General features: G+C 49.5%; 7 protein-coding genes across 7 annotated transcripts; 3 read left to right on the top strand and 4 right to left on the bottom strand.

Moving 5' to 3' along the window:
- Positions 1-6,185: 6,185 nt before the first annotated feature.
- MYCFIDRAFT_201016 (uncharacterized protein) lies at positions 6,186-9,466 on the bottom strand (the record flags this gene model as incomplete). The annotated part of the gene is made up of 4 exons (XM_007922508.1): positions 9,348-9,466; positions 7,747-9,231; positions 7,419-7,690; positions 6,186-6,227 (listed from the first exon to the last, which is right to left on the bottom strand). Exons 1-4 carry the CDS (start codon positions 9,403-9,405, stop codon positions 6,186-6,188), a joined length of 1,857 nt encoding a protein of 618 aa, XP_007920699.1. The 5' UTR covers positions 9,406-9,466.
- Positions 9,467-10,144: 678 nt separating this feature from the next.
- Positions 10,145-11,053, bottom strand: MYCFIDRAFT_120259 (uncharacterized protein; the record flags this gene model as incomplete). The annotated part of the gene is made up of 2 exons (XM_007922507.1): positions 10,145-10,886; positions 10,947-11,053. Coding segments are annotated over 2 exons (849 nt in total), but the record flags the coding sequence as incomplete, so codon positions are not given.
- Positions 11,054-11,367: 314 nt separating this feature from the next.
- Positions 11,368-11,842, top strand: MYCFIDRAFT_169016 (uncharacterized protein; the record flags this gene model as incomplete). The annotated part of the gene is made up of 4 exons (XM_007922506.1): positions 11,368-11,523; positions 11,557-11,715; positions 11,766-11,800; positions 11,830-11,842. The coding sequence occupies 4 exons, from the start codon at positions 11,368-11,370 to the stop codon at positions 11,840-11,842; spliced, it is 363 nt and encodes a 120-aa protein (XP_007920697.1).
- A 37-nt stretch (positions 11,843-11,879) lies between these two features.
- MYCFIDRAFT_127441 (uncharacterized protein) lies at positions 11,880-13,532 on the bottom strand (the record flags this gene model as incomplete). Its single annotated transcript, XM_007922505.1, has 1 exon — positions 11,880-13,532. One exon carries the CDS (start codon positions 13,530-13,532, stop codon positions 11,880-11,882), a length of 1,653 nt encoding a protein of 550 aa, XP_007920696.1.
- A 260-nt stretch (positions 13,533-13,792) lies between these two features.
- On the top strand, positions 13,793-15,645 carry MYCFIDRAFT_158410 (uncharacterized protein). Its single transcript, XM_007922504.1, has 2 exons — positions 13,793-15,356; positions 15,407-15,645. Exons 1-2 carry the CDS (start codon positions 13,912-13,914, stop codon positions 15,498-15,500), a joined length of 1,539 nt encoding a protein of 512 aa, XP_007920695.1. The 5' UTR covers positions 13,793-13,911; the 3' UTR covers positions 15,501-15,645.
- Positions 15,646-17,471: 1,826 nt separating this feature from the next.
- On the bottom strand, positions 17,472-19,994 carry MYCFIDRAFT_125656 (uncharacterized protein; the record flags this gene model as incomplete). The annotated part of the gene is made up of 1 exon (XM_007922503.1): positions 17,472-19,994. The coding sequence occupies one exon, from the start codon at positions 19,992-19,994 to the stop codon at positions 17,472-17,474; it is 2,523 nt and encodes an 840-aa protein (XP_007920694.1).
- Positions 19,995-21,028: 1,034 nt separating this feature from the next.
- Positions 21,029-23,294, top strand: MYCFIDRAFT_169012 (uncharacterized protein; the record flags this gene model as incomplete). Its single annotated transcript, XM_007922502.1, has 10 exons — positions 21,029-21,048; positions 21,089-21,106; positions 21,130-21,196; positions 21,225-21,319; positions 21,350-21,406; positions 21,444-21,500; positions 21,530-21,636; positions 21,678-22,595; positions 22,622-22,682; positions 22,733-23,294. The coding sequence occupies 10 exons, from the start codon at positions 21,029-21,031 to the stop codon at positions 23,292-23,294; spliced, it is 1,962 nt and encodes a 653-aa protein (XP_007920693.1).
- Positions 23,295-23,300: the final 6 nt, after the last annotated feature.

The raw sequence follows: 23,300 nt of genomic DNA, 5'->3' as shown, positions 1-23,300 counted from the left end.
AGAAAGGTTGAGGAAGTATAAGGAGTACTTGCCCTTAAGGATACTAGAGTTAAAATACTAGGCTTAGCTTTAAAACTAAACTTAGAATCGAGTTAGAAAAGGCAGCTATTAGCCCTAGCTATCGCTAGACTACGAGCGGATATATTGAGATAGCATTAGAGACTTGGCTACGTCGGCAACAAGATCCTAATAGCTACTAAAGAAGCCATTCTAGGCCTAGAAGAAGTTGATATATCTAAACTCGAGTACTGTAAGACCTATAAGCTCTCGAGAGCTTAAAGAGTTGTATTAAGAGAATATAGAACTAGACTAGAAAAAGCCCTTAACGAAGTCTATATTGACCTTATTAGCGTACAACTATTTAATCTGTTTAGAAATAGGTATATTATAATCCTAACTAATGCTAAAACTAGGCTTAGGTAGGGTCTATTACTTCGAAACAAAGACAAGGTAATAAGTAGTAACAAGCTAACTAACTAGATAACTAGAATTAGGAGGCAATATAACAAAATCCCTAAGATTATCTTTAGTAATAGCGGGGGAGAGTTTACTAACAACGATCTAGTACATTTTGTAGAGGAAGTTAGTATTAGATAGGATGTGTCTATACTATATATACCGGAGTAGAATAGCATTGCAGAGTCGTTAAACAAGACGATTCTACTTAAGGCAAGAGCAATGATAATTGACTCTAGCCTACTAATATACTACTAGTACTTTATAGTAATGCATTCGATTTACCTAACTAATAGACTAGTGAACTTAAGAACTAAGGAAGTTCTACTTAAGGCTTTCGAATTAGACTTGAATATCGGCAGTACAGACATTAACCTATCTAAGACGAGACGATTTGGCTATAAGGCATTTAAATACCTCGAATCCGGGGTTGAACGACTTAACTCCTAGAAATTTGCACTAAGAGCTTTCGTTTACTAGTTTATTAGATTCTAAGAAAATTTATTAACAAACTATCTACTTTGGAACCCGTACTAGAAGGATAGCGTATAGTAGTATAATATTAGATTCTCTCTATACGTTACCTTTAACGAGGACTTTGTCTATAAAGACAATTTTACTAAGCTTCTAAGTACCCTTTAAGCTTAGGGGGAGTATTTGAGACTAGCTGTCCCTTAGGAGACTATTTAGGTACTTGAAACCTAGTCTAACCTTTTATTTGAGTTAAGAATCCTAGCACTATTCCCTAGTAATAACTAAACACCTTAGCACTCTTTAGAACCTTAGGGGGAGCTATTTAGAGGTAGTATCCCTTAGCCTTAGTAGGCTTATAATTAGGAAGATTAGGAAGACTCCCTTATAGCTTAGGGGGAGCAAGGTACACTTAAGTAAGGAACACTACCTTAGCTAACACCTACAGCTAATAAGCTAATACTCTAAAATTACTAACTAGAACTACTAGCTGCCTAGTAGGAAGCTGCTCCTAAGAAAAATCAGCACACTTAAGAAACAGATACTGCTAAACTAGAAGACACCCTAATTACTCCCTTCTAAGTCCCTAAGACTACTAGTAAGAGAAAGAGGGCTCCTAACCTACCTTAGCTAAACCCTCCTTAAGCCGAAGTACGACTTAGGTCTAGCAGAGCCGTAGCTAAGTATAACTATAGCAAGATTACTAAGATTGCTATAGCTGCTACTATAAAAGATGCTTAGAAGCTAGTTAACCTAACAACCCTAGCTAAAGCCCTAAAAAGGCCTAACTAGGATGAATAGAGAAAAGCCGTTATAAAAGAGATAAGGTCTCTTAAAAAGTCTAGTGCAATCGAGTAGATTCTAGCCGAATCCCTACTAAAAGGCAGAACACCTCTAATAGGAAAATGGGTTTTTAAGATCAAATACCTGCTAAACGGCTCTATTAATAAATACAAGGCAAGATGGACAGCTAGAGGCTTTATATAGAAGCAAGGTCTTAACTATATTAACACCTATACTCCTATACTAAGAGCAGCTACTGCTAGACTTATCCTTAGGCTTTTAGTAAACAAAAACTAGAAGCGAAGACAGGTTGATATCGAGACTGCTTTCTTAAATCCCCCTCTAGACAAAGAGATTTTCATTAGACCCCTAGAAGGCGCGCACCTATTTAAGAAGCACCCTCTAAAGTATATTATCCGTGTTAGAAAAGGATTGTATAGCCTTAAGTAGGCTGCTAATCTCTAGCACTATAATGCTTTAGACACTCTTCGTTAACTTGGCCTAAGTAGGATAAAGAGTGACTATTACCTATAGTAAGGTAATAGTATTCTTATCCTCCTTTATATAGATAACTTCTAAATCTTTAGAACCTCTAAGGCAAAGATCGATGCTCTAATTAAAGGTCTTCGTAAGAAGTATATAATCAAGATTGTTACGTCTAACCTGTTTCTAGGCCTTTATCTAAAGGAAGATAAGGAGGGAAACCTTACTGTCTCCTAGATACACTATACTAAAGAGAAGCTTTAGAAGCATAGCTTAGACTAGTACAAGCTAATAAAGCATCTACTTAAGAAGCTTTACGAGCCTCTTACAACCCCCTATAACCGTTAGGACTACTAGCTATTTAACACTATAATTGGTGAAATGCAGTTTCTAGCTAACTAGACTAGACTAGACATTAGCTATACCGTCAACTACCTTGCTAGGTTCCTTTAGAATCCCGGACCTAAGCATGTTATAGCTGCTAAACATCTCTAGAGGTATATTGCTAGCATAGTTGACAAAGGACTTGTCTTTAGAAAGAAGAAAACTTTGGAATTTTAGGTATACTCTAACGTAGACTTTGCTAGTAACCCTTTATTATTAAGATTAACATTAGGCGCCCTTATACTTCTTAATAACACTCCAATTATATAGAGATTATAGCTCTAGAAGGAAGTCGTGCTCTCTAGCACTAAAGCAGAGTATATTGCTCTAATAGAAGTATATAGAGAAATCTGCTAGCTCCGAAATTTGATAACTGAGCTTTAACTACTTACTAGGGAAGAAGTTAATAGGATTTACGTCTAGGTAGACAACTAGTTAGCTATTTCCCTTGTTAAGGACTATATAAATTCTAAGAGGTCGAGGTACGTTTCCCTTAGGAACTACTACTATAGAGAATAGTATGCCTAGGGAAAGATTAGTATCGAATTCGTCACTACTAACAAACAGCTAGCGGACTGTTTTACTAAGCCCAAATCTCTAAACAAAATTCTCTAATAATACAGCGTCTCTAGGACAAACTCCTAAGTCACTCCTTTAGAAAGAAAAATCTTATTTATAGGATTAGAAAACAAGCTTTATACACTTATTGAATTTCATTCTAATTTCTAGAAACAGCCTAGCTACACTATACAGTCTGAGCTGCAAAATTTCTTTTATAATAACATTAAGACTAAGTAGGAAGAAATACCCTAGCCCTTAAGAGTTAGAAACTCTCTAATACTATAAGGCTTTCACTAATCCAGACTGCCTAGCCTATTTCAAAATCGAAAACATATATTATAGCTCTCTATCTACTAAAAAAAAAAAAACCGAATCTCCCTAATTAGCTACCTATCTCAGTATTACTGTCTTCGTAATTAGAGAAACCCCTCTAAGGACTACTAGAATTACGAGTCGAGCTAGGACTAGTAGACAACCTAGAACCTAGACTACGACTACGTCCCTAAGTAGCAGCCTAGGTATAAGCATTTGCCTGCTATAGTAGCAAATTTGCTACTGCCTAGGCGCCCTAAGGAGTACTCTAATCGATGCTAGACGGGACTAGTACGTATAGACGACGCTAATTAGTGCCTACTCTACTCCCCGGATTACGAGGCGGTAGAGGCGCTATAGGCGTCTAACGATTCGTATTAGAGCGTAGCCGAGAGACGTAACCTAATAAAAGAATTAGTGTTTTTGCTTTAAAAAAATGTATAAGACCAAATTCAACTTACTAGAGAACTCGCATTAACTATAATAATTTAGGCTAGTACAGTTAGTGCAAGCGCCCTTTAGGAAAGCGATATCCTAACCGTTAATTCGATAACTTAGAGTTACATACTCTAAGTACGGACCCTTTAACTGCTTGTAAGGACCGCACTAGCTGTTACTAGTATATACGCGTCTAGTAGTAGCCGTATATATAAGCGCGGTAGGCAAGTAGTTAACATTCGATTTTAAGCCTAAATTGAATGCCTTAGCCGCCTTACGTAGACGCGGAGGCATACTTAGAAACAGCCGAGCATTATCCTAGCTCGTAATAAAATGCCTAATATCAACGTTGCGTAGCTAAGGCGGAGTCTACTCCGGACTAATATTAGTTAAGTACTAGATGATTCTCTAGAGAATCGCGATAGTTAACTAAACTTCCTTAAGGACTACGCCTAGTTAGCAAATTGTTAGAAAAGGGGAAACTCTAATAGCAATACTTACTAGTCTCTATAAGCTAGAGCTTATTATAACGCGAAGGGTGCCGATTCTTGTTTAGATTATTACTACCGCCGCCGCTACTACTACTACCTATACTACTCGCTATACTCTCTAGGCTAGGGTAAAGAATTATCGCTATAATAAAGTCTCAGCTAGCTATTAGACTTAAAAGGTCTTAGTAAGAATTTAAAATCTAGTAGAGGCTACTAGTGCTTAGGGGATTGCTAAAGAGTAGATTATAAAAGTTCAAGTTGTCTAGTTAAGTTTAAGTGTCTTTTATAGGCGCCTACTAACCCTACAATTACGACTAAGGACATTACTCTAAAGTAAACCAATTAGCAAACAACGTAATATAAGTACGTATAAGTAGTATAGTATATAAAGCTATATATAAAGCAGATATAGTCTAACATCTGAAGGCAGTTAGAAGATAAAGTAAAGCTCTAAGCCCAAATTTGAAGTGTCTAATCTAAATAGTACATTATCTCTACCTAAGGGGGAGTATTATAGTTTAGTTAGGTAATATGCTAGTCAGCTAATACTATTAGCTAACCTATACTAAGAGGAAGGATATACAATAGGTATATTAACTGCAGTTTCTATAGCAGGCTCCTAATTCTTCTTTATACAGTTACATAGTTGTTAATCCGATAATTAGTTGCATCCTTAGCACGATTCACAACATAGTACACGCTTGGTTAGTGGCAGAAGCGAAAGACGACAACATCGGTGTAGTCCCAAGCGCGCCATGTCGGAGGCAGTCAGACCTTTGACGGCATACCGACAAATCTTCGTGTCGTCCACAGCACCCATTCATGATGATGAAAGGGACAGAGTTCTGTAGTCGTGACCGCTTGATGGAAGGAGGATTGATTGACGGTCGACATAACCACCTGGACGCGGCAGGTGCTTGCCATAGTTTGATGTCGCATAGCTCTAGCTATGCATCGCGTAAAGCGCTTGTGCGTTTCCCTATAGCTGCGGGCGAGAAAGTCAAGTTACACCTACGATAATAGGATCTAGAGGATGCGGAGAAGTGAGACATCAGCCGCCGTGACGCGACCAAGTCCATTGTATAGCCACGCGACTCAGCCGCAGCCGCTTCCGCTTCGTGGTAGTGGTAGTGGTAGTGTCGTGACCGAACGCGAGACAGTAGTAGTTCTGGTAGTATTGTTGGCCCGAAGTCGTTGATGCGTGGTCGATGTTATGGCTCTTCAAAATGTGTCTGAGCTTGGTTGCGCCAAGGTCATCGCCGTTCAGCCTTCATCAAAGTTTTCCCTCAGCATTTCAGCGACAACACCAGCAGCAACAGAAGAAGTCAAGAACAGCAGCAACCCCAGCACCAGCAGACTCGTGCCATTGCCCATGACCTATTCTAGTCCAGACGGGGAACACATTGTGAAGACAGAGCAGGCAGCATGTTGGGGTGCCTGGCGTGTCGAGCTACTGCATCGGCTATTCTATCTACCACATGAAGCTCCTCGAGCGGCCAAGGTGTTATCATGGCCCCGACGCCCTTCTCGATGGCATCAACGTCTCGTGAAGGCACAGCGTCCATTTTATCATGACATACCCATGAGTCCTGAGCTTCTCCACCACGACATGTCGGCCAACAGGAGCGGGACCACTCCGCTGACCAGAATGCCGGCAGATGTCGCCAGCTCTTCTCCGCTCTCTCCAAAGTGTAGTAGTGAGATATATATAAGAAGTGATGCTGCTCGTAATCTAGCAAGACCCGTCGAAGGAATCAAGCCGATACTTCTACTTAAGCAGGCAGGCAGGCATAAAAATCAACCATGTCATCCCCAGTCGCAATCGTCACCGGCGGTAAGTACTTCTATCTCGCAAAGCTCCAACAACTCACACACCCCCCCAGCAAGCAGCGGCATAGGCCTAGCCCTAACCAAATACCTCCTGGACCGCAACTGGAAAGTAGTAATGGCCGACATCAACCCCCCCAAAGAACCCCTCCCCAACAACAACAACAACACCCTCTTCATCCAAACCGACGTCTCCTCCTGGCCCCAACAATCCACCCTCTTCTCGCGCGCCCACGCCTGGCACAACCGCCTGGACTTCACCGCCCTCAACGCCGGCATCGACGACCGCGACGACATCTTCAACTCCATCTCGCTTCTGGAGCCCCCCAAAATCCCCAACATGGCCACCTTCACCACCAACCTCTCCGGCGCATACTACGGCATCAAACTCTCCGCCCACTACCTCTCTTTACCATCCGCCTCCAAACCCGTTCCCGGCGGGAAAATCGTCATCACATCCTCCGGAGCAGCAATCTACCCCCTCTCCGTCGTCCCGCAATACACCGCGAGCAAAACCGCCCTGATCGCCCTCGTCCGCGCTCTCGCCCCGCAATCCGCACCGAGGAACATCACAATCAACGCCGTATGTCCCGCCATGGTGGCGACGGGCTTGGCGCCTCCGGGGTTAATGGAGAAGTTCTCTGCCGATCAGATCACGCCTATGTCTACGATTATGCGGTGTTTTTCGGAACTGGCGGATTTGGAGAGCGAGCATGTGGGGAGGGAGGGGTGGGTGAAAGGGGGGAGGAATGGGGAGGTGGTGGTGGGGAATCTTGAGGAGTTGATTTATCATTCGGCGCCGGAGAGGGGGGTTTCTTCCGAGGAGGAGGCGAGAGGGATAGAGGCGTGGACTGCGACGTATAGGGAGAGGAATATTCGCTGGGCCATGGAGAGTTCTGGATAGGAAATGGATGTGTGATTGATTAGAAATTTCATTTTTTTTTTGGTTTTTCTTCACCTTTTTCTTTATTTCAATGTCATCCCTGCTGGTGATAGTGATATGCCTTCAGGTGCCCGCTAATGCAAATCAGGTCATGATGGTATCTATCCTAAAACAAAACACAAAATTTCTCCTCGAACTGGTTCGTGTCATCATAGGAGTGAGATCCCAGCCATGATGGCAATGGAGATTGCAAAAGATGTTGATGAACCTGCAACGGTGCCTGCACCGCTCGTCACCTTGATCACACTGTCCGCTGGAAGCTTGAATGCAGGGTTGTATCTGCCTGGAGTGCTGTCGTCCTCGGTTCCGTTCCAGCAGTACCTGACAAAGCATTGGGTGCAGACATCCGGCACTTTCGTCTTAGTCCTGTTCAAGCTACGGCTCAAGACAGCACAGCCTACGCATTGTGGCCATTGACCGTCGACGGTGCCATTGCCGAGTGTGGCCATGTTGTGACCGTTCAAGACGATGGCGTTTCGCTCAGTATCGTTATATTCCATTTGGAAAGTGCTGGTGTTAGAGGTGTAGACGTAGGGCGCGTCTGCGAAGAGGGTCAGTATCATATCGTGGTGACATATAGGAGCTGGCAAAACATACTCGGCATGTAGACGACCAGAGGCGCTGGTCCAGCCAGCTGAGAAGCATCGCATCCAAAGAAGACAGGTTTGGTGTTCAGGCCAAGATTCATGAATGTATTCAAGCTTGGGATTTTTGGGAAGGCAGTGCCGTTTCCAATGTCCGAGAGTGATCGTTGATATGTGGTGATGATGGAGATTCCATCTGGCCAACCTGGGGCAGAATCGGTAGTAGGGAAACTATCGTTGGTGTCGGCCGATGAGTCTACTGCAAAAATCACGTCGACGTTGCGGTTTGGCTGGATCAGAGGGTGCAGAGGAATATTCTGTCCGTCTTCGCCACCGTCCACGAGGTGGAGGTCGATTTCGTTGTTGTTGAAGTTGGTGTCCTTGTCGTAGTCGACAAATGGATTTGGCCACGAAGCAATGTCCTCCTCATCCTTACCGATGGCAGACAGAATCGAGGTAATGGCACCTTGCAGAACAGACGAAGTCCAGCCTGTCGTGTTGGTCCCATTGACTGTAGTAAGGATGGCGTTGAAGAGAGATGAGCTGGTGCCGAAGACGTATCCAATGTTGTCGAAGCCAACGACGCAGCGCTCGTCGTTCTTTGGCGAGCCGGCCGAGAAGTTTGTACCGCTGTACTGCAGAGGTGCAAAGGCGTACAAGGTTGGATCGTCAGAGCCGATCTCCCAGGGCGACACAGTAAAGACGGTGGAATTGGTGGACACGAGTGTCTCACCCGGCTTGCGACTATCGATGGTGATGAGTGGCAACGGGGCGTCGCCCCGCCGGAACCACTCTTGCTCTGCGATGGAAGAGAAGGTGTACGCAGGCCCACCATCCATAGCGTTGATCATCTGGTAGGACAGCGCTCGTCCCCAGTAATCGGTAATGGTGGTGTTGAAGCCAGCAGCCTCCTTCCCATGGACCGCATCTCCCAAAGTAGCGTAATAACCAATGGAGTCAAGCAAATGAAGTCCGTCACCTTGAGGGCCTTCGAAAATAGTATTTGCAAGCCGCCAGACTCCCGAACGGCCTGAGCTGTTGCCGGCGGCGATAATATCGGCGACCGACGTCCAGTTGTTCCCGTACAGAGTGCTCACCAACCAACTACCGCCGGAAAGACCCGACAGATATGTAGCTGCTTGCAGCAAACCCCCCAATTGGCCAGTAGCAGTAGCATTAGGTGTTCTGTTGTCGAATGCCTGAAGCACGCCGGCGCCATTCAACATAGCTCTGTAACCTCCTCCTGAAATGGCAATGCCGATATTGGGCAGTAACGAAGCATTATTTGCGAAACCGTCGATGTAGGCGTCCGTGTCAATGCCTGTGATGTTCATACGACTCAAGAAGTCACGCATTGGCTCTATGGTGGCATTTCGTCGCAGGTCTGTCCAATTCCTCTCGTTCTGTGAAAGCTCGCTCGCGCTTCTGATTGTTGGAGTCACCGAAGGACAAGCAACGATCTGCGGGGTGTAGCCATGAGGGTCGTTCGCGGGTGCGGCTCTGGCAGCGAGTTCGAGGATGGCCCTCGCCTCCCTTTCCGAAAGTTGCACTGGTGTTCCTGGGGCAGGTCAGCAACCGTAACAGCAAGTATCGCGCCTGTTCGCAGTGGCATACCGGATACTGAAGGCAGCAATGCGGCAGCCGAAGCTGCTATCCAACGGAATTGTTTCATGGGGTGGATGTTGAGAATATCGGGAAGAAGAATGGATGCAGCAAGGAGGCAAGATCCGTCGACGCAAGGCAGAACTCACTCATCAAGAGTGCTGCCACGGACGTGAAGGCGTATAAGAATGCGCAAGGCAGCGCGCACTGCACTGCTGTGATACGCGTGTGCGTGTGAAAGCGCCACGGACCTGCCGGGAGCTGCGCGCAACTGCTCAGTAGTGAGTGAGATGAGATGACGTGCGCCGCGGACAGCGAGAAGTCTATTGCGCATGGGGCAGTGTGCGGATTAAGCATGTGGTGTGGCTTGTGTGGGGCTGCGACCTGCAGCCTGAGTCGAGCATGACCTTCTAAGCTTGTGCGCACCACGGAACGCCTTCTCCTCCGCTGCATGTCAGAGTACTAGTTCTAGTGCGTCGACGATGCAGTCGCATTCGGATTCCGTTGACGCCGAGTGGCACAGCACACCAGCGCCGCCTTCTTCTCCACCACCGAAAGGACCGGATGTGGCGCAGAACAAACCCTCATTCCGATATCCCGGGTCGATATGCTTGGCGGCGATGAAGACTTGTACTACTTCCCTCCCTTGACCGAATCGACCTCACAGGCTGCATAGTGAAGTATATCTCATCAACATCTTCGACCTGGTCCGGGACGTAGTACATCAGCTTAGACGACCTGACTCCCCCCTCCTGCTATACCCATCTAAGACAACTTCAAGCCGTCTCTTCGTATGCCACTGCATTTCCATACCTTCTTCTACTCCTCCCCAACATTCCCTTCGCCCTCCAAATCGTCAACCCCGTCAACCCTCCCGCCCAAACCCAAGGCGCAATCCACCCAACCACAAACCCCACCTCAGAATTGCTCACTCCAAACACAACCCCCCAAATCCCACCCACCAAACCCAACCCACTCACCCCCCAAACAAAATCCATCTCCCCCAAAAACCTCCTCATCTCCTCATCAGCCTCGTACCTCTTCCCCCAAACCTCTCTCCACTCCCTCCCCCCCTTCCCCTCCACCGCCACCACATCCTCCACAATCACAAACACCGCAGGCCTCAACACGCCCCCTTTCGGAATCGAAGAAATCCAAAACGGCGCCTTCCACTTCGCCCAAATCCCGATTTCCGCCATCACCATCTCCGCACAGATATACAACACCAAAACACTCAACGGCAAAGCCACGATTCGGAGTTTCGTCGCTGAAATCCCGATTCCGATGGAGATGAGGATTGTCACGAGGAAAAATCCAAAGAGGTAGTTGTACGTGAAGAAATCCAAGGTCCAAAAGTCCCAGTTGGTAGTATTAATCTCATCATGATTTTTGGGATGAAGAGGGCGACATTTCGATCCGGGTTTCGCCAGACTATAGATTCTCGAGGCGAGGGAGAAGAGGGTTGTGATTGCTGTCAGGACCAAAGGGATTGTGAGGATGTAGCGAAGGTTGAGGGTTGTGGTGTAGTGCAGGGGGAAGTAGAAGACGAGTCTAGAGAAGTGAGTATGTGATGTGATGCCAATGTATGTGGTGGGAAAAAAAAAGACTTACGGGAGAAATCCTCCCGAGAAAATGATCGGGATCCAATTACAAGCGATCGCTATTTTATGGTTTTTGAGATTCAGAGGTAAAGCTGGCGGTGGTAATGGTGGTGGCGTGCGTGCGCTTCTTTTTTCTTCGATGGCGACTATCTCGGTTGGCGTGACGACTTTCGGAGTTGGGATGGGGACGAATTCTCCAAACTCGTTACGTGCTCCTAGGCCCTCTGAGATGGGAGGACTGAGAGCTGAGGTGTAGACGATGAGATTGTCATCTGGGACCAGCGTATCTGGTGTTAATGGGTGGCGGACAGCGAAGTATGTTTCCTCCTTCTCTGTGCTGCAGCTGCTTGTATTGGGAGGCTCGTGAAGTGTAGAGCGGAGAGAATCTGGACGCGGGTCTGGCGCCATTCTGGGGAGACGAATTTGTGACAATGCTGATTATTTCATGTGTGATTATTTCATGGCTATGGTATGCTACAGCTACAACAATGGTAGAGGTCAGTAGCTGCAGCGAAAAGCTTAACAGACTCCAATCACCACTGGGCCCACTGATCGCCAGATACGTGGAGGAAAGCGAAGGAGCCAAAGTTTTACCAAAGACAACTTGTTTGCGACATCAGATCTTCACCTATCGGGTTCTTGGGAAGCAGAAAGTATCCTCCGAGCATCCTGGTTTCAAAGCGTGTTCCGGCCGCGGGCTGACCTCGGGATGTATATTGTCATGCGTGCCACCACGTCTTCACACGTGGCTCGGAGCAACTCTTCATAGCATAGAAGTTGTGTAGTCGCAGGAGGTCGACCGTTTCGTCGTGGTGGTTGGAAGGCCTAGCATGGATCGATGGAGACAAGCTTTCGAGCTAGATCGTGATGCTTGGCATTGAAATTGGCATCAGAAGTTTAAAATGAGCTTCAAGTCTCGCCCATCCAGCATCACCCATGCCATTCAAGTCTTGTAGAAGCAGAATGCATGGTAGAATGCCGCAGCGTCCATTTCCTCGGGCGATACCAGAAGTCCGCCATTCGGTTTGCTCCGATCACGATCGAGCACTTTCATCCTCTCGGCCAGCATACCGAGCTCGTGGTCTTCCGACTCGTCCTCGAAGACTTCTCTGAAGCCCTTCCGATACATCAATTCTAGGCCATAGTCCTCTGCCAGAGCACGGAAAGCCTCCCACGGGACGACATATTCAGGCGCGTCGACGGCTTCTTCTAGGTGGTAGTGATATCTCCATCCAAACGGCGGTCGGAAGATGCCATCTCGAGGTAGTGGCTTCTTGGTGAGTGGCTGCTGGCGTGGAAATTTGACATTGTAGATGTCATTTCCCCATTGCAGAGGTGGAAGGTCTGGATCGACGGGGGAATGTGCCTCACCATTTGTAGCGGGTTGTTGTTCCACTGGTGCTGAAGCTGGGGCTGGCTCTGATGGCTTCTCAGGATCCCAGTCATCGTCGTCGTCGTCAGCACCATTAGTCACTGCTGATTGAGGGTCGCTGGGCTTCTCAGGATCCCACTCGCCGTCCTCACTGCCCTCTGCTGGCTTCTCAGGGTCCCACTCATCGTCGTCCTCCACCTTGGCACTAACTGCGCCATTCGGCTGAGCGGGCGTCGATGTGCCGTTTGGCGTCTTGCCTGTGCTCTCTGCTGCGAGAAGTCGTTTGACCTGCGCTGTGATGACATCGCTGTTCGGCATTACGCCAATGAATCTTCCGCCCTTCTTCAGCGCTCCTGCCACGTTTTTCAACATGCCTCGTGCCAGCTCCTCTGTCTCGAAGGAGTAGTGCAACGCAAACATCATGCTGACCACATCGAAGCCACCAGTTGCCATACCTCCCTGGATGATGCCGCCCGGTCCAACATTCGGATTGAAGCCAATGTTCCTAATCAGAGGTATATCGATGAAGGAGTGGGCGAATGTGTCGTGTACAAAGAACTGGGCATCCATGCGCGGTCCTCTATAGCGGTTCCGACTGTTGTTCGAAGAGTATCGCTCCTTTGCTTGCTGGATGGAAATGGCAGCAATGTCGCAGCCAACGTAGAGAATGGGTACTTGTGGTGCCTTCTCCCACTTCCCCAGATCACCACCCTTCCCACATGCCATGTCCAAGACTTTCATATCTCGAACGGGTATTTCAGGTCTCGAGAACTTCTGAATGAGCGTTGACTTGATCCAATTGTTCAGACTCCTCATGCCCTTGATCTTACTGTCTGTACCACGCCATTCCCGGCCTCGTTCTGGGACTGCATTATAGTGCTCTGCAATGACTTCTGCAGCATTGCGTGATCTGCCTTGAATGTTCCGCCTCTCCTCTTCTTCTCTCTGCCTCCGTTCCCGCTCAGCAGCTTCCCGCGCTGCTAGATTAATCCTGGCACCGGCACCGGGTCGCTTGAGCTTTCTTGGCGGAGAAGCACCAGCTTCATCTTCAGTTTCTGGATCTCTCGATCTGGCGAGTTCTTCGCGAGGCGGTGATCTACGTGAGTATGCATTCGGTGTAGCGTTTCTACTGGCTTTGGAAGCTCGTGAAGCTGCTGTTTCGCGCTTTCGCTTTGGTGCTGTTCTGCGGGTGGTGCTGTCTACTGGAGTCTCGTCGGAGCCCATAGCGGCGGTGTTGCTTGGACAGTGTCAGTGTTGAGGTTGCTCCAGTCTTTGCAAATGCTTGAACAGTCGCTCAATGAGTGTCGCCGAACGTATTCGTGTAGTCAGAAGAAGTGAGGTGGAAGTAAAGTCATGTAGAGTTGAGGTTGTAGGTAGTCCTGCGTCAAGCACGCGGGAGCTTCTGCAAGGGCCACACGAACCTTGCTCAGCCAGAGCCGCATGTGCAATCGCATCGCCTTGCCTTCTCCGTCACCAAACATACACGCATCAACACATCTGCCTGAGAGCATCGACTACGCCAATACGCGCAAGACTCACACCTTCTCCCCCATACCGACCATCGACCACACAGCGCACAAGCACCACCTCACAGCCGCCCGACATGGGTGAACCACAATACTTGACATACCCCAAGCTGTCTCTGGCCCAGAACGTCTTCTCGCTTGCATCGCCTTCCACCGACTCGAATGCCAAGCAGACCGCGCTGAAGGATCTCCAAGATGGCATCAAAGAGCACAAGATGGCGCCGCTGTACGCCTACCTCTCACATCCAGACACCGGCAAGCTGAACGGACCCGGCACTGGAAGCGCAGTCCTCTCGCCCGTCATCAGCAGAGCCAACACCAACACATCCGCTCCATCGCCTTTCCACATGTTACGCCGGACGAGCAGCATCAATGCCCCATCAATAGTGGGTGTGCTCGGTGGCAAGACCGACACGAGTGTCGAGCTTCCGTGGGATGAGAAGCTGTACGAGGAGCTGAAAGCAGACAACGAGAAGGAGCTGGCTGAGATCCAGAAAGAGGAGGACGAGGCTGTTGAGCAGGCAGGCGAGACCGAGATTCAGAATGCGCGCGGCAAGAGAGCTGAGTTCTATGCACGTGTGGGTGACAAGGACAAGGCTGTCGAAGAGTTCGAGAAGTTGCTTGAAAAGACCAGCATTCTGGGCACCAAGATTGACATCGTCCTGGCTCTCATTCGAATCGGCTTATTCTTCGACGACAAGATCTCGGTGAAGAAGAATGTCGATCGCGCACAACAGTTGGTGGAGAGTGGTGGAGACTGGGATCGAAGAAATCGTCTCAAGGCATACAATGGTCTGCACCTGCTCACCATTCGCGCTCACAATCTTGCCGCACCTCTCCTTCTCGACTCGCTATCGACCTTCACATCATCTGAGCTGTGCTCGTACAGCTCCCTCGTTGTCTACGCCACACTCGCTGGATCCATCAGCTTACCTCGTCGTGACTTCAAGACTAAAGTTGTCGATGCGCCAGAAGTACGAGCGATCTTTGGCAGCGAGTCTGACTCCGATCGACTTTCTGCTCTTGGTGGCGCTCCTTCCTCAGGCCTCGCAGCTGGTGAGGAGGAAGGCATGGCTGTTGATGACGCCGCAACAACCAAGCCAACTGCGGTCAATCTCACCACTCTGGCATCTGGCTCGGCCTCTGCAGAGGCACAAGCCAAAGCAGAACCAAAGATCGACTTCAAGCCGCTCGCAAACATGATTCAGAGCCTCTACTCTGGCAACTACTCCAGCTTCTTCACAGCCCTCGCTGCCGTGGAGCAGAACTTCCTGGCCAAGGACCGATATCTGTACGAGCACAAGAGCTGGTTTGTGCGCGAGATGAGGTTGCGCGCTTATGCGCAACTCCTTCAAAGCTACAAGGTCGTCAGTCTGGCATCCATGGCCGGCAGCTTTGGTGTTTCGGTGGACTGGTTGGACAAAGACCTCGCCCCATTTATTGCTTCGGACCGTCTTCCGTGCACGATTGACAGAGTGCGTGGTGTCATCGCGACTCAACGTGCTGATGACAAGAACAAGCAGTAAGTCGCAGCATCCATACTTTCCTAACACCAACTAACTTACGGTCCAGGTACAACGATGTAGTTCGACAAGGTGACCACCTCATCACGAAGCTCCAGAAGTATGGCCAAGTCGTTCGTTTGCGAGGAAGTGAGCGTGCTTGAAGGATCGTTGGGAGTCACGCTGTATGATGAAAACTCGCATTACGCCATGTATCATAGACGCTCGAGGACGATCGAGCAGACATAGAAGCTCGCATAGCGCGGCGCGTTGGTCTCGAAGAAAATGATCATGTTTACAGGAATGCTGACGTTTGCCGGACAGTCCCGTCACTTATCTTCTACCTCTTCAAGACAAAAAATTACCAAGTTCCCTTCCTCATGGTGTTCTTGCTGTCTGTCTTGCCGCTCGAGATAAAATCCAAATGCTCTTAGCGGTCGAAGGAGACGAAGGTCAAATGGACCACATTGCTGCAGGTCGTTCTTACATTCACACACAACGCACTTTCTAGCAGGACTGAAGCTAAATTGTCAATACAATGAAACAGCACAAAAGCATCCCAACTTCTTACTCGCTCGCTCCTTTACGAGAGTTTTTAATCGAACGCCCGAGAGGTCCTCCCCCTAAGGGTAATCCCTTTACCGTAGCAGTATCTACATCGACCTCTAGTATCGTTTTCAGAAATCGGCTCCGCTGCCACTTTCACGAAAGCTTGTGCGTCTGCCCAGGACAGATAGCGCGAAAATCTGCGCAGTCTGCGAGCTGTTATTGCAATCGACTCATCGTCGCCTGTTATGTTGCGCGCGATATTCAGAGACCAGAAGGATCTTCTTACGCCCGCCCATAGCTTTTCAACTTCGGTCTTGTCATTTTGCTTGTTAGAGTACCCGAAACCGTGACATTCTCGGCACGTCCAGTCACAAGGGGGCCAAGAAAATTGGTGGTCGTGGTCGAAGTACTGCATTGCGTTCCACGCGTTGTGTAAGTGATAGTCGACAACTTCTTCATAAGTAGGGCTGTAGTCGCTAGTTATGTGGCCAATTGAGTGTACTAGGACGTTAGCGTCGAATGTGTACAGGCATCGAAAATCGATGACACTTCGAGAAGATAGATCGTCAAGTGCTCTATAGTAGATTTCCTGTAGCTTCACCGGATCCGCTGGCGAAGCCTGATGGGACTTCTGTGTACCACCAACTATCTCGACAGGCGCAAATTTCGCGTCAGATTGGTTGGCTTTCGACATCTTTGACTGGTCCGGATCCGGAATAATCGCTGCAGCCGTGAAGTTTTCTGACATCGTTTCAATTAGAATGAAGATCCGCACATAGCTGATAGATTCCGAGCCATGATCAAGGCTGCGCATAGGAAGCGTACCAGGAACTCCGTCACCATCGGCAGGCCAGGGTATCTGGAAAATACCGCCGAAATAAGACTTCCTGAAGTGTTCAGTAGACGCATTGAGTGATCGCGTGTCGTGCTCATTTCGAAGGGTAGGACGTGATGTGTGAGTACTCGTAGGAAAGGCTCATGTGGCTTAGACCTAGAGCTGTGCAGTGCGGCCCTCCCACAACAATGTGACTTGTGAGGCATACCTGCAGCTGCTCATTGGCAAGGCTCAAATGGGCCACCTCGTCTCTTAACGTTGGCGCGCTCCCGCTTCAATAACGATTGCAGTGCAGCAGTTGCAGCCTCAGGCATTATGCACGTGATGAACCACACCACTCACACACACACACAGTCCAACAAGTGGATAGAGTTGAGCTGTGCAGCTTTGCGCTTGTGGGCAGCCATCAGAATAGCAACCTGAAGTCGACCAGGACCAGATGACCCGCGCTATCCATCCTTCAACAATATCGCATTCCTGCTTCTCACATAGCTCTACCTTATCACCCCATGCTGTCAGCTGTACAAAAGCGTCATGAATAGCCAACCGTTCATCAGAGCAGTGGACGCTCCCCTCCCAGTCCACGCCGTGTATATCCAGACGCCGATGTTATACAAAAGATGCCGCTGCCGGCAGCCTCGCATGATTTCATTGATGATTGCAATACTCCGTCCCAAGATGCCCCGCCCGTCGTCGCAGTCTTACTGCTTATCATCATTCAGAAGAGCTTGCACGCTCATCCATTTCTGCTTTAATGCGTCGTACTCTGTTTGTGTCTGATGGCGTGCGTTGTTAGCAAAATGAATAGAGAAACTGTAGATGGACTGCGACTTACTTGTGCGTGCCCCATTTTGGCATTCACAACCTCATGCTCCATCTCATCGAGCTCTTCCCTCAACGCACGGTTCTCATTCTGCACTTCGATATTCCGTTGCATAATCCGCTCCATCTCGTTCTTCAGCTTGGCTTCCACCTCAGCCGGTTGAGCATCGACCATCTTCTGGAGTTCGATGACCTGTAGTTTCAGGGCCTCGTTGGTGTCTTGTAGTGAATCGTTCTCAACCTTGATGCGGACGAGGTCTTGTGCAATAGTCACATGTTCCGAGTCATGCTGCTGCACACGATCCTCCAACAACTTGACTCTGTTGGTGAGCGACATGTTCGTTACTCGCAAATTCTGTATCTCTGCTTCACGCTCACGCTGTTCTTTTTGTAACTCTTCCCACTCGACAGTGTAGGCTTTGAGCTGCTCTTCGGAGATCTGCACAGTGCACGCGTCCCGAACCATCTCGTCTGCTCTATAGAGCTCTTTGTCGGCACCGCCTGTGACGGACCCGAAGAATCCTGAGTCCAGTAGCGACGAGGCAGATGGTGACTTGTCAATGTATACGTCGAAGAGCCTTTCCTTGAGGAAATTTGTCAATTGTCCCATATCCTTCATACTGAGAAGAGCATCGCGGTTTCGTTGCATCAGCACAATCCCGAACTTGAGAATGGCTGTCAGGCCTTCGCTGAAGATCAGATCGTATATTCTCAGCACAAGCTGAAGTGGGAATCGATATGCGAAGAGAGTGAGGAACCACTGTGTTGCGTAGAGGTCTGGCCCAACATGTCGTCTTCGAAGGTGGCAGTAGATCGCAGGCTCCATTTCTTCCAGCAGCCGCTCGAATTGATATAGTCGCAGATGAAGTCCGAGCATGTCGGGCGTGAACATGCTTCGGAGGTCGTACTTGCTCATGAGCCGGTACAGCAACGTGAAGGCCTCTTCCTCGCTCATGTTGAAGAGCAGTGGCATTGCAATGAAATTGATGCCTTGAGCATATCCCACGCCTTCATCGAAAAGCGCGTATACCTTGCACACTCCAAAGAGCCCATCTTGAAGGCCGGCGGATTGCGTGTACTTGCTGTATGATGTGCGAGTGCCCATGTCACGCTTGATCGCTTTCTCGAGCTTCTGCAGCGCAGCTGCTTCCCTCTTCTGCTTCTCCGCGAGAAGATTGGACTTCGCTTCCGGCGCGCTTTCTACGGACGTCGGAGGGCTTGCGACACCCGAATTGGCTGAGTGCACCGAATGATCACTGGACGCGTCCGACTTGACATCGTCCTTGTCCGTTGTGCTGCCGTTCATGCCTACAGTTGACCCAGACCTCGAGTGTGCAGGTTTGGGTTCCGCTTCAGTGCCTCTAGCCTTCAGCGTTCTGTACATGTTCTCCAGTTCTTCATTCTTGCTCTCGGCCAGAACCTGCCAAACAACACCTCTTATGGCAGGAGGGATACCAGCCTGCACAGCCTCGTTCAGCCCACCTTCTCCTGTCCTCGAGACAGCCTTCGGGCCTTCGTACACGAGCTGTTGCCAAAGATCCCAATTGACTTCGCGTGGCTCTTGCGACGGTCCCACCAACATGCCAGACGCCGTTCCAGGGGGTAAGCTAGGGTTCAGGGTTGGCGACTTGAGAGCGTTTGGATGCGGACTATCAGGAGGTGAAGCTGCATCGCCTGGTGAGGCTTGTACTGGCGTCTTCTCGTCATCTTCGTGTATCACATGCCCACTAGCTTCACCTGCACTGGTTTCCTCTTGCCTTCGCAGATTGGAGAACTGATCCTGCAAGCTTGGCTTTCCCGCATCGTGAATGGTCGACATGCCATTGCTTTCGACTGACGTTGTTGAGGCAGCTGTATTCCGCCTCTCTCCCCGAGGAGCAGGAGGCGATCTCGCAGGCTTTCTTATACTACCCATCCTGCCCAGAAGAGCTCCGAAGCCGCTCGAGGCTTTTCGCGCGAAGTTGCCAGGCTGTGGAGGCGGTGATGTTGCTGAATCTCGCTGTTCCAAATTGTGTCTGCGTTCGGTGGTCGAGGGCGGCGGCATGGCAGGAGCTGTAACATCTCCAGAAAGGCCACGCATGGTGCGGACAGGCGATGCACGCCCTGAATTCACCTTGCTTGGAGACACGCTTCTCTCGCGGGAAGGTGGAAGGCTTGGCTTTCTGTCGAGGGTGGAAGTGCGCGAATGTGCGTCTGCTTGTGACTGTGCCTGGTGTTGTGCGGACGTCTGCTTCTGCGGATCACTGTTCTCGACGGACGCAGTTCCTGCATGGTTTGCGCCAGAAGTGTTGGAGCGTCCGTTCTGTGTTGCCGTGGCCGTGGCTGTTTCTTTGGTTGCACCTGCATTGGCATCTGGTTCGCTGGTAGCCGCAGGTCTGGGCGTTGTTGTTGTTGTTGTTGTTGTTTCGGCGGCATCTTCGAATGTGTCTGCATCTTCTTCGCTGTCTTTCATGCGCATCTCCGAGGCCATGTCGGCCATTGTTACCTTTATTGAAATGCCGCTGCTCTTTCGGCTGCCTCGCGAGGCTCTCCCACTCGGACTTGGTCGCAGACTCTTTCTCCTGTCCGGTATACCAGGAGCGTGATTGCGGATAGTGGCCGGAGTGGCGGCGGGAGTGGTGGGCAGATCAGAGGTGTCGGTGGAGGGTAAATGTGCCGCTGCAGCTGCGAGCGAGCTTAAACTTTCGTCGGGAGAAGCAGTGGCAATGGCTTCGATGGTGGCACTCATTCTGTCCCACGCTACACATACAAATACGACGTCGAGGTGGGAGGATGGGAATGGGGAGAGCTAGCAGTATCTAACTTATCACTTGGCCAGCGCTGGTCGTCGATCAACAATCTGACTGAGACAGAAGGCCCCTGGTCGGCCTGCGCAAGCCCCAAGCCTCCCCCGGAAAACATTATTCTTCCCATCCTCCAGCCTTTCCCTTTCCCTCCTACTACCATCATCAGCGATCAACACACACAGTACTAGCCACGTCTCCGAATAGCAATGCTTTGTTGCGGTGATGCTTGCTATGAATAATAATGTCCTACAGCATCGTTGTTTCTGCAAGGACATCGCTGTTGCCGACGACGCCCCGCCCCGTCCCGCCCCGCCCCGCCCCCCAAAATAGACACTGCAAAACCGATGCCGATGCCGCTAGCAAGGCCTGCACGTTGTCAAAAAACCTTGGAACACCTCCGTATCTTGCACAAGACAGGCGGCTGGTGCTCCTCAAGTGGCAACACCGACCACCTAGCTTTCTTAGCCTCCCTCGATATTTACAGACCACTCCAAGCGACCGCGCTCCATATCCTTCGCTGACGCCCACCTCACTTGTCGCTCCTACGACATGTGTTTTCTCGCTTTTCTCACATCTCACAGCGAGGGAGGCACTCTGTGCATCTACATTCGCATGACATCAACAGCACGCGAGAGTAGCTCCAACGTCACCATCGCGGTACGGACATGCGTTTATCGAGAACAGCAGGTCTGTCGTCCAGATGGGCGTAGGGATGACTGCGTGAGGTAACGGGACTTGCTCACCAAGAGGCTTTTTATAGAGCCAAGGACTTCACTCTGTGCACACGCCTACCTCTTCCAGCCTGCAGTCCTACAGCATCGGAACAGACGTCGCCATCACAAACCAAGAATCGCTGTGGCTTGGCACTGTCACAAGCAAGAAACACATTTGGTCAGAAAAAGCAGAAGAATGTCAATCAAGCGCCACTGTACCGCGGTGGCCATATTGGGACCTTCGGGCTTCCTAGAACATCGGCCTTGCAAATGCTGCCGTTGCGGGGTTGCTCCTAAATTGACTCAAGTGAATGGCTCTCCGTGAAAAACAGAAAGCGGGAGTTCCCGTCAATAAGATTTCGCAGGTGAACTGCCCCCCTCCTCAATAAGTTCCTTATTGAGAGGATTCACAAAGCCATTGATTTCGCCTTTTCTTGACAAAATCTCTTTGACGATAAAGTCACAATGCATTGTCACTTGCTCGATAGTCACTGGCGGATGAAGCACCTATATCTCGACCTTGAAAAGCAACTCATCCTCCTTCTTACTCTCTGCCACCGCTATCATCTTCGAGTTCTGCACACCAGATTAGCACGTATTTCAGCGACCGCTCATACATGATCTCATACCACACAGCAATCGACAAGACGAGCACAACACGATCTACCTACCAATCATCCACCAACACTCCGAAGATGTTCACCTCCGACGTCGAGAAGGGCGCAAACGCCCAAGGCTTCATTCAGCAGCCGAGTGCTGCACATACCTCCACTCACGCAAGCTTCCTCCCATCCTACGAGCGAGCAGTCAACGACAACATGCGCGGCTTCGGAGAGCCAGAAGGCCAAGCCAATCCCCAAGCGTTCGACCACATCCAGGAACCCAAGCATACCGAACGCCGATGCATGAAGCGCGAATGGCTGATTGCAGTCATCGTTACCATCATCTGCCTTGCTCTCATCCTACCTCTAGTCGTCGTGGTCCTTCTGCGAAAGAACTCAACATCTGAAAAGGTAAGCTCTTCTCCCGCCCAGAACTTCACCGTACTCAAGCCTGTAACGAAGCTAACCATGAGTCTTAATCAGACCACTTTCATGCAGACTCGATCAATTACAGACACGGCTTTCAGCGCTGCGCCACTCACCATCACGACTATTGCTCCTAGCACAGTCTACGTGACAGTAACGCCAACGCCAACCTCGACCTCCACTCCGATCACGACGCTCACCACGACACTTTCTCAACCCGAATTGACTACGTCCCCTGGCAGAGAGACTGTCACCGACATCAGCGTTTCCGTCAGCGTCTCGGTATCCACAGCATCTACAACGGAGTCGAGCACCACCACATCTACATCCTCCGGCATGTCTCCCGAAGAGTCCGCAGCCTGGTCATCAGTCTACGCTCAATCCTCTGCGAACCGAGCAGCTCTCACCATGGTCCCCGACTTCCAAACTTCTGCAACGACTCTCCTCTCAATCACGACCGAGGAGAAGACGGTCGAAACGACGTCGTCTGGTCCCGTCGCCACTCTGACAGGTCATTTTGGTTTCTGTGGCGTTGATGGAGCGGCTTGTTAGATATGAGTAGGCATGTGCACATTGGCGCTATCCCGGGTTGCGAAATACGAATCGCATTGGCGTTGGAACTGGCATCAGCATTAGCATAACATAGCATTGAATATTCTACAGAATCATAGCGCAATCGCTCGCTACTTTGATCTGGCGCAAAACTTCTCCCTATTCTGTCAAACATAAAACTTTCGTTTTCATCTTCCTCTCAGCCCTCGACAAGCCATTCCACCCATCCTCTCTCGCTGTGCTTGAACACGTAATTGCTTTCTGCCAAAGGAACATCAAGAGAATCACTTCACCATTCTCCCCGTGGCCCCGAAATCCTTACAAATTTTTTCTCCCCATTCAATACAGGACAGGACAGGACAGCAGATATCGTGCAGAAGGGTTGGGTTCTGCGCTGAGCTCGGCACTGATACGGTCTCCAGGCCAAGTTTGCATTTCCAGCGCTCGATTTGGCGGATTACCTAGCTCGTGTCGGTCGAATGCTTCGGCTTGTTTGAATACTCACACCTTGGCGTTAGGATGTCTGTGGGCCGGTCGAGCAGGCCTGCGCCATACAATTGAAGACGAAATGCACGAGCTTGGAGATGGGAGGTTGATGGTAAATATAAGGCTCAGAACATCTGAGCTCCATCAGCTCTTTCGAGCTGGTACTGGCATTGGTATCTATTGGTAATGAGCG

The sequence above is a fragment of the Pseudocercospora fijiensis genome, assembly GCF_000340215.1.
Source record: "Pseudocercospora fijiensis CIRAD86 unplaced genomic scaffold MYCFIscaffold_1, whole genome shotgun sequence".
Taxonomy (NCBI): domain Eukaryota; kingdom Fungi; phylum Ascomycota; class Dothideomycetes; order Mycosphaerellales; family Mycosphaerellaceae; genus Pseudocercospora; species Pseudocercospora fijiensis.
Note: the sequence above shows the minus strand (reverse complement) of the source record. Positions and strands in the feature narration are given on the sequence as shown.